Source organism: Morone saxatilis, unplaced genomic scaffold, assembly GCF_004916995.1.
Source record: "Morone saxatilis isolate NCDOM2014 unplaced genomic scaffold, NCSU_SB_2.0 Contig14, whole genome shotgun sequence".
Taxonomy (NCBI): domain Eukaryota; kingdom Metazoa; phylum Chordata; class Actinopteri; family Moronidae; genus Morone; species Morone saxatilis.
In genome coordinates, this window is record NW_023339696.1 from 9,080,008 (window position 1) to 9,090,000 (window position 9,993).

Consider the following 9,993-nt stretch of genomic DNA (forward strand, 5'->3'; position numbering starts at 1 on the left):
TATGATTTGTGTTAAATAAAACATCAGAATTAGAAAACACTGTAGTTCTAATGATTTCAAATACTTTAATCCTTTACACATCATGCCGACACTTGAGATCTTTGTGTAACAGTGACACCCTAAACATTTTTTCATTGTTTTAATACAAATTCTGACATGTTATCAGTTTGAAATACAGTTTTCACCATGACTGAGATCAGAAATTATTCAAAAGATGTCCACTGGCAAATACAGAGTAGCACAAAACAGGCAGACCAAAACTATTTACATCAACAATAATATGGATATGTATTAGAGCAGTTCGCTCTACTTGACTCTGTAGAGCACTTTCCTCTGCATGCGGTGCTGAAGTTCACCCCTCCTCAACATCAGGTGGAGGACTTTGTAGATGGCGTGCTCTGGATACTTCTGTAAAAGGGAGGTACAGGAGGACAAACAGGAGGTTACTCATAGAACTTAATCCACTTTTGCTTTACACGTTTTTTCTGTGTTACAAGACTGTGTTACACTTAAATAGGAACAAACCTGCCCATTTAGTGGTAAATGTAGAAGTCTAAGTGTAAAAGACTTAAACACAGGATTTGTTCCATTGTATAAAGAAGAACTGTGTTTTTATTTACTTTAAGTGCCCTTTTCCAACTTCCTGATTTTGTCCGACTGACCTGTTTGGTGAAGTCTTGGACGATGCTGTGCTCGGACACCTGGGAGCCGATAGCAAAGCGCCTCTTCAGCTGCTTCTCAACACGCGAGATCATTTCCTGGTCCTCCACAGAAGTGAAGCCCTCCACTCCTAGGAACAAAATGTGGTTGGAGAGATGTTAACATGAAATGAATTCAGTCCAGGTAAAAGAAATGCTTCACTGGTATATATAGGTAGATATTAAAACTACTCTAACTACAGTAAGTCAAATACCATAGATGTCTGTCTGTTCAAATAAAATAAATTCATGATGGCTACAGTCACAAGGACTACACAACACACCTGAGAGGCTGCCAGACATTGCGGCGTCCAGTGTGGAAACCTGGAAGAGTCTGAGGGCCTCGTCAATCTCTTCCTCTCCAGCCACAGCCTGCAGCTTCATCTTGGCCAGGGACTCTGCGATACGCACAACGGCCTCCAGCTGCCTGGGAACGCAGAAACATAAAATGACTTAAAAAGGACATGCAAGAATCAAAAGGTGGAGTAAAAGATAGGTGTTCATCAGCGATGTGTAGACGTGGAAGACAGCGTAGAAAAATACCTGACAGTGATGGGGATGGACGGTCTTTTGTCTGTCTCTCTTTCATGCTCTCGCGCTCCGCTCCTCATCACCACATATCTGTTTTTGAGCTTCTCGGCAGCTGCAGCAGAGAGCCGGGGGCCACATTTACTGTGTGCAAACATTTAGATCAGATAATGAGCACAAAGTAACCAAACTATGAGTGAAAGAAAATGCCATGTTTTTGTTTTATCAGCATACAAATGTAGACTGACTCACGTTCTGGCATAGGCAATGTATTTCTTGAAGGTGTTCAGTGGAATCTCGCCCTCAACACCCTCCGTCTGTGTCTGAGCACTCAGGTGAACGTTCATCACGTGACGAGCCAGCGTCTGCAGACAGACAAGTATTACATTCAGCATTCGTGTTCGTGCTGCTTTCGCGGATTTAAAAGCAGCAGATTTCCAGTCAAATGCGTGAGTCATACATGCGCCTCCTTACCATGTCCCTCTGCTGGTCGTGGTGATCTTTGATGATGAAGATCATGTCAAAACGGGACAAGATGGTGGGCATGAAGTCAATGTTGTCCTCCCCCTTTGTGTCGTCCCAGCGACCAAACACAGAGTTGGCTGCAGCCAGCACCGAGCAGCGAGAGTTCAGGGTGGTGGTGATTCCGGCCTGCGAGGAGTCGAGACGTTAGTTTGCGCTGTTTGCCACTCCGTACAGTAAGGACTTTTTATTTTTTTTAAAGAATACACAAACAGGGGCATACCTTGGCGATGGAGATGGTCTGTTGCTCCATGGCCTCGTGGATGGCCACTCTGTCATCCTCTCTCATCTGAACAACAAAAGCAGTTTTGTCTTTAATCCCAGGACACAAATAAAGTTAAACATAAAATAAAAACTACAAAAAAATCGATTTACCTTGTCAAACTCGTCGATGCACACAACTCCGCCGTCGGCCAGCACCATGGCGCCGCCTTCCATGATAAATCCACGGGTGTTGGGGTCCCTCAGCACGGAGGCGGTCAGACCGGCTGCACTGCTGCCCTTACCGGATGTGTAAACCTGACGGCACACAACGAAGGCTCAGCATCAGAGGGTGAATCTACATCATAGCACGACAGCTCACACTGAGGTCTGCTTTATGCGAATATAAAAACACTCCACAGTGGATAACTACCCCAATAGGTGAGCATCTCTCCACAAACTTGAGCAGCTGAGACTTGGCTGTACCAGGATCTCCCAGCATCAGCAGGTTGATGTCTCCCCTACGAGTGAGACCGTCAGGCAGCCTAAAAGGGACAGGAGACAAAAGCATTACTACACGCGTTAGGAGGATTTACACTAAACTGCAGATTCGGAGCGCAACTACCGACAGCCTCACCTCTTCCTCGAACCTCCGAACAACAGACAAGTGATGGCCTTCTTCAGGTCTTCACTGCCGTAGATGGAGGGAGCCACGGAGCGCGCCAGAGAGTCATAGATGTTAGCAGTAGAAGCGAGCACTCTCAGTTCCTCCTCCTCCTGTGGAGAGACTGATCCGGTAGCACCTCGACCTGGAAAAAAAATCAGACGGGGTCCTATATGATAACTCCTTCAACTTTTCAGGATCGTATGCTTCACATCAGTTACATGAGCGTTTTAATGCACAGGTTCATCTTTACCTGCCCCTTCTGTGTCCATCTGGATGCCAACCACCCGCAGGTAGGACGCACGAATGCCCACACCAGCACTTTTCTCCCTCCCTTTGGTCTTTGTAGCAGCCATCCTCTTGATGGAGTAGATACCCATGATGGTCACCCTGTTGCCCGGGACCACGCGGTCACAGAGATACCTGAGAGAGAAGGAGGAAGAGGAGGATAACAGTTACAATCCAACACCTTTATAGTTATTTAAAAGCACAGCTGCAGGAATTTAATGTGTTTCCTTCAGAACGTGATCCTCACCTATCACAGTAGAGCTGCAGGTGGCGGGGCATCTCTCCATGAGGCACAGCATCTGGAGATTCCTGCAGGCGGAGAGTCTGGAAGTCAACACAAATGCAGCGGTCCGGGATGATGAAGTAGGGATCCACGGGACACTTCACCCTTCCAGTATTGTCACTGAGGACACAAGAGAAGTCGTTACACGTGATATCTTCGTCCTTACGCTTAGAAGCGCTCATTTATTCCTATTGTGTCCTCGATCCAGACAGTCATGATACTCACGAATTGCACTTGCGTGGCAGAGCGTAGCCCTGCAGGCCCGGGGGCAGGGGGATGTTGTTGATGAGGGAGCGGCAACCGCGACACTGCAGACACACCCTGGTGGCCTTTGCCTTCACCGGTGTGGCCGAGATGATGATGCCGTTTACCTTCACCAGACGAGACACCTGCTCGGACTGCAGGGGGGAGAGGAAGGACAAGATGAGATCAAGCGGTCGATGGTAACGATGGGAATACGAGCGTTACGGAATGGGCGTGTAGGTACCTTGAGGCCGCGTATTGAAGCGTGATGCGCGTCACTCTTCACCATGACCTGGATATCCTGGACCGTCTCCTCCCCTACAGGCCGGGGACGGGTCACTTCATCGGCGACCTCCTTCGCAGCTTCCTCCAGCTGTAAATTAGACCAAAATTGTAAGTCATCGGGGTAAACAAGGCAACAGCGGTGTGAATTTAAGTTTGAGACTTTTGTGAAGGGGTCAGACAACTTGAAGTAAGCAATGTTTCACGCTGAACGTTCGTTTTAGTCTCACCAGCGGCAGGTTCTCAGTAGGCAGCTTGTAGAGACAGTCCGACAGGTCCTCGTCAAAGCTGGCAAGGTCCTCCATCTCCACGTCCACCCAGTACTCCCCCATGGTGTAGTGTCTCTTGAGCTCATCTCTGATTAACAAAATAAAAACATTAAAAAACTAAAAAACGAACAATGTTCTCATACCCTAAGAAGCAGGGACGTGCACAGACATTCTGAGGGCCTGAAAAAGGGGAGAGGATGCTTTAGTGTCACATGACAGAGGCACAGGGCATGTTTAGCCAGATTTCTGTGTGTCAAAAACTAATAGGATGATATAATAGTTTGAATGATATGGTGATTTAATTGGGTTTAACTACCTAGCAATCATGGGTTACTTGTATTTATGCACTCACAACAGCAAAAATTATTATTAAATTATTAATGTTTTTCCTCTCCGGAGGGGCCAATGAGGGAAAATGGGCTGTTGCTCTGGCAACATTAGTCTGGCCTTGTGCACTTCCTTGCCCAGAACAAAATAAGTCAGATCAAATACATATATTGTAGCTTTAGCTTACGTTAAGTGACAAAAGTTCTGAAAGAATAGTAAAAATAGACACAGAATTATTATTTACTACTTACTTTTAATACCCAGATTGTTAGCTAACAGGTAACCTGAAATGATTCAATGCTGTTGGACTCAATGATAAACTCAAACAATGATCAAAATAGAAGTATATGAAGAAGAAATGTGACCTATTCTGTGCTGCAGCTCAAGCTCCAGAAATGCTGGATCCTACATATCCCATAGTGCCAAGCTATAGCTTCTTTTAGACCCTCTGCTCTGTACTGTGGACTGTCTGCTAAATGTTTTCAGTTTCAAGCCTACATGAATACCATCAACAGGGTTATTTTATCACTGAAATGTCTCCCTTTAGACCCACAGGCTGAACTGCACATGTAGAATAGGTGGACTGTTCCTTTAATAATGTCTGCTCCATGAGGTCCACACATTCACACACTTGCACTCCCTTTTAAAAACATCCATCCTCTTTTTTAGTGTGTGTATAAACTCACCTGTATTTATATGTGAACCCGGTTCGGTCGGTGCCCACTCTGAACTGCCGGAGGAACTCACGGAACCGTTTCTTGATCTGGACCCTCTTCAGTCCGCCTTCATCCCCGCCGGGTCCCTCTCCCCCTCCGAAGTTGTCACTGTAGTACACTCCCGGGTCGTCAAAGCCAGACATGTTGAACCAGGTCGGTGGACTAGTTTCTCTCAGTTAAAAGACACAAACACGATGGACGTACACTGCCGGAGACAAAGCTGCTCGGAGGATCCGTTTCGCGGCAAAAACTGAACTCCTTCCTGTCGGTTTCCCGCGAGTCGCTTGTCGCCACGCCCCTCTCGTGTCCTCTGATTGGCTGGAAGCAATAATCGCTCGTTGCCATTGGTCACGACGACTCCGCCGGGGGGCGTGTCTTAGATGTGAAGGCGGAGTTTGTGAGCAGGAATGGCGCGAAAAAGACAAGAGGAGGAGGAGGAGCGGAAGTGTGAGCAGCAGTGTGCCACAGAGAAGAAGAATGAACAGCGTTAGATTAAAGTCCTCAGTGCGATCATAGCTGAATTAAACACACTACCTTGTTTATATTTACCTTCTCTCCACTACACAAATCCTAAATCTGTGAATGTGCTAATATTCTTCATAACAAAAGTTTAACCAATAGATATGACATGTCAAAGGTCGTTCTCAGTATATGCACACTGGAGGTTTTATATCTTCATGTCACACTAAGTTTCATATATTGGGCCATGATTTGCTTCCAAACTAGTTGTAATGTCTGTAGGCGCAGGTGATAAACTCAGATTTAAGGTGAGCACAAAAATGTGACAACAAACTTCTGGATTCAAAACCTGCACATACGTCATTTTGCACAGTGAAACTCAATCAGGTGAAGAAACCAGAAGCAGAACATATTTCTGAGTGAAGGGGGACTTTAATATTTTACATTCACTTATATATATATTTTACAAATGTGCTGTTCCATCTCTTGGGGGGAGAAAAAGGCAAAGCAGCTCTCCTACTGAGGAGAGCATGAGTTGAGAGACAGCATATGATCTTTGGTTGCTTAAACATCATTAAAGTCCATAAATGTTGGGGATGAGAACATAAGCATTTCACTTCACTCCTAAAAATCATCACAATCATTCTAAAAGCCCAACTAGGGACAAATGAGCAAAATCTATAAACACCTGTATTGGAACTATTCTAAACTGCATTATCCCTATCAAATAAATACATTTAAAATTTTAATTCAAATGAACTAGTAAACATCAGCAGAGTGTCAGTTCTCACTGGTTTTGATTGATGAGTTATTAGTTGATTCTAATAAAGGCTGATAATGCAAGGTTATATGACTAGTTGCATTATTAAGCTGGGACTATCCTCACAATCATTAAAATCAAAATCTGTTGATGAAATAACAAACCTAAAAAACTATCAAGAATTCATATTTGATAGAAAGATTTTCTCCCTTTTAAATGTGTGTTTAACAGCCCTTTTTCTCCAAATACAAACACCTCCACATGTTAGCAAAAGTGCTTTATTCAGCTAAGCAAACACAAAAATAACATTAACCTCTGTTGACCTACAAATGTAACTAATATTTCCATCAGTGTGACTCGTAGGTCTCGTAGGTAACAGGCAGCATGATCTGTAAGAGCAGGCGGTTCGGTGCTGTTCGGTAACTCGTCCCGGTTACTGAATCTTTCTCATTCCTGATTGTTTGTCCTATTCAGGAGATGACTCCGTGCTTCCTGCCCGTCTGGATGAAAGCGTCGACACAGTGATCGATGTCCTCGTCGGTGTGGGCGGCTGATATCTGAACGCGGATTCTGGCTTTGCCCTTCGGTACGACTGGGTAGGAGAATCCAATCACATACACTCCTGAGGAGGGAAGAGACGCGTCAGCAGAGCTTGAAGCAACATTTTCTACGGTAGCCAAGATGGTTCATCAGCTGTTCTCAAGTCTAACACTGATGTTTCAGTCATTTATTGTAATGTAGTCTCTCTCTAGTGGTTGATATCTAATTCAAACATCATTTTACCAATAATTGCTGTATTACCTGTTATGGGAAATAGATCTCTACTGTTATAGTTTGTAACCTCTAGTGGCAAACATGATTCACTTTTTAAGAGTATGTTTAATAGGTCTATATCTAGTAATAAACATAATGCAGTTGGAAATGCACTGAAGACTAATCAAAAATGTGTTTGGATTTATGGCCAAAAGCTCAACTCAGGAAGGATTATACTAGAAACTATATCTGGTACAGCTGCACCCAAGCATCATATAACAACTGACTCTCCTCTGATGCATGTCTCACAAAACCATTCAGGATCAAACTAAAAGAGAAAGCGACTTCACAAACACAAGCACAGGAGACATGCTTGGCTGGACCACAGACTATATATAAACTATATTTCAGCCATTTATGCATTATTTTTAGCTAACTACTTTAAATGTCTATTCACCACTATCACCTGTTCCAATCATTTATCTAACTAACTCACTGGCTAACCAGACACACATCTTACTACCAAGTCTAAATGCAGTGTGTTTCAGTCACATCAGGACACAATGCAGAGTAAAGCTGAATTTAAGGGCCAGGTGTAAATGGGGACACATTTTATAATGTATTTTTAAAATGAGACAGGTTCAGGTGTTCTCAGCCCAGTGGATCCGGATTTCACTGCCGTCTCACCTAGCTTCAACATGTCATCGGCCATCAGAGAGGCCAGCCGCGCATCGCCCAGCATCACAGGACAGATGGGGTGGGCTGAGCCTGCAATGGTGAAGCCGGCCTGCGTCATCCTGTTCCTGAACCTGAAAGGGCGTCATAAGAGAAATATTACAGTGACAATTACAGGAGGATGGCTGTGTAACTAAACAACGCACCAATCGCATTGTTCTTTTGTGTGTGAGCAAGCCTGAACAGTGGATGTTTTGGAACAGCTAAACAGGGATAACTCCAAGTATAGGTAAATGCGCTCTGTCACAGTATACATAAACACATGAGGCAGTAACTTGTGTGCGTGTTCCTTGGGTACAATTGATAAACATGTGATTAAATACGTGTGCTTTATCTACGGTGTAGCAACTGCATAATATGGCCAGAAGGCAGCATGAGGGCGTTACTGAACAAGGTCAAAAAAACAAGATGGGAGACGCCTATTTAACAACCCTGCTCCTGAGACAAATGGTTTGCTGTCAAGAACAAGATAAAGACCTTGATAGGCAGTAAGCCAGTCAGTAGGACCCTTGATTCCATGGAGTATGAGAATGTACGCTACGTTGCATCTATCACTTTTTCCATCTCCCAATTTGCTTGTCTATAAGCCCTGTGTGTGTGTGTGTGATTATATTTCAGGCCTACGTGTGTAAAGAACAGTCAGCGCTGGCTATAAACAAGAAGCCTGCTAACTGACACTTGCAGGTTTTCAATGAAATCACACAGGCAGATAACCCTCACCCCTCCCTTAGAAGAAAACGCACCTCATGGTTTTGGCTGTCATACTCTGTGCAATCTCACTGGAGGCGAGCAGCAGCTCCACAGCCCGGGTGGCACAGCCCACCACAGGAGGGGGCAGGGAGTTGGAGAACAGGTACGGCCGTGAGCGCTGCCTCAGCAGGTCAATGAGAGGCTTAGGGCCGACTGTGTAGCCACCTGAAAGAAAACATTTATATGAAAGGGAGACTGATTTGGCATGGAACAGTTACATACTGTGTAGTAGTACCATAATAGCACTGAATAGTTCCACGGTAGACATTTTGGTAAATCCACTTGTCTTTGGACGTTAGTTAGTAAGCTTTAGAGGTGCTGGTAGGCAGATTTTTTTACCTTTGGACCGAGCCAGGCTAGCTATGCTTCCAGTTTCCAGTCTTTGTGCTAAGCTATGCTAAGCATCTTTTGGTTATAGCCTTATATCTAAAGGACAGACATAAGACTGGTATCAATATTTTCATCTTACTTTGCACTCTTTAATATTTTTTATAATAACAATGAATCAAATGACTGTGTATAATGAGAAAAGCATTGCTCATAGCAAGAAAACAACAGAGAATTGTAACTCCACTCTGCCACCCGTCAGACACATGGAGTATTTTAGTCTCTCGTATCTCATTGCTTTGGTTTGCCATCAAATTCAAGTTCTGTTAACCTCATTTTCAGCTGATAAACCCACTGTGCGCTACCTGCCCAGCACCAGACGGCAGATCGTCACTAGCCACTCGGTAGTGAAGATATTGTGTTTTCTGTCTTGTAGTAGAATAATCAATGCAGCTTTAAAGCTATATGGTATATATGTACATATGTATATGTGATCAAGGTCACACTGTAGGTCAGATGGAGACATACCAGCTGCTCCTCCCAGTGCTTTCCCCAGGGTGGAGTTAACAATGTGAACTCTGTCCATCACTCCCAGGAGCTCGTCTGTCCCTCTGTAAATCACAGAGAGTAGAACCATTAGTTTATCCCCTCATAATGACAGTAAGCCCCTATGCTTACGACTTTTTACTTTGGTGACACCTACTGGTCATATCAACACACTGTTACAACTGTTGCAGATGGCAACTCATTTTCACTGGGCATGACCTTTTTAATGCTGTTTCAATAATTTGAAAGTTGTTGTAATCACAAATAAAACAAGCAAACAAGCATACGTCTTTATTTAATTATGGGGTTAGGGTCGTTATTTTGAGAACAAAAAGATTGAACTTATACATGATGTCTTGAGTCATTAACGAACTTAAATAAAACAGCATTAAAAAAAAAAGACAAAGGAGAAATGTCTCTTTTGCATTGTTGGGTTAATCGGAATCTTACCCACCTGCCCCGGGGTCCCAGGAAGCCGGTGGCGTGGCATTCATCGATAAACACCATGGCTCCATACTGCTCAGCAAGGTCACAGATTCCTGTTAGGGGAGCCACGTCTCCATCCATAGAGAAGACTCCATCCGTCACTATCAGGCGCATACGTGATGACTGAGGAGGACAAAACAGAGTCCTGATGATCTC

At 44.2% G+C, this 9,993-nt stretch overlaps 2 protein-coding genes across 2 annotated transcripts in view; both read right to left on the minus strand.

Moving 5' to 3' along the window:
- Nucleotides 1-45: 45 nt before the first annotated feature.
- mcm5 (minichromosome maintenance complex component 5) lies at nt 46-5,283 on the minus strand. The gene is made up of 16 exons (XM_035655777.1): nt 4,992-5,283; nt 3,940-4,066; nt 3,672-3,800; nt 3,410-3,582; nt 3,149-3,304; nt 2,867-3,036; nt 2,587-2,758; nt 2,383-2,494; nt 2,124-2,267; nt 1,972-2,037; nt 1,701-1,877; nt 1,479-1,591; nt 1,242-1,370; nt 983-1,125; nt 663-790; nt 46-408 (listed from the first exon to the last, which is right to left on the minus strand). The coding sequence occupies exons 1-16, from the start codon at nt 5,162-5,164 to the stop codon at nt 307-309; spliced, it is 2,214 nt and encodes a 737-aa protein (XP_035511670.1). The 5' UTR covers nt 5,165-5,283; the 3' UTR covers nt 46-306.
- A 609-nt stretch (nt 5,284-5,892) lies between these two features.
- The window catches only part of gcat (glycine C-acetyltransferase), a 6,337-nt gene continuing 2,236 nt past the window's right edge, over nt 5,893-9,993 (minus strand). Inside the window, exons 5-9 of the mRNA XM_035655287.1 lie at nt 9,806-9,960; nt 9,334-9,416; nt 8,472-8,643; nt 7,681-7,802; nt 5,893-6,862 (exon numbers count right to left, since the gene is read on the minus strand). Coding sequence (XP_035511180.1) covers nt 6,711-6,862; nt 7,681-7,802; nt 8,472-8,643; nt 9,334-9,416; nt 9,806-9,960 — 684 coding nt within the window. The 3' untranslated portion in view covers nt 5,893-6,710. The remainder of the gene's footprint in view (nt 6,863-7,680; nt 7,803-8,471; nt 8,644-9,333; nt 9,417-9,805; nt 9,961-9,993) is intronic.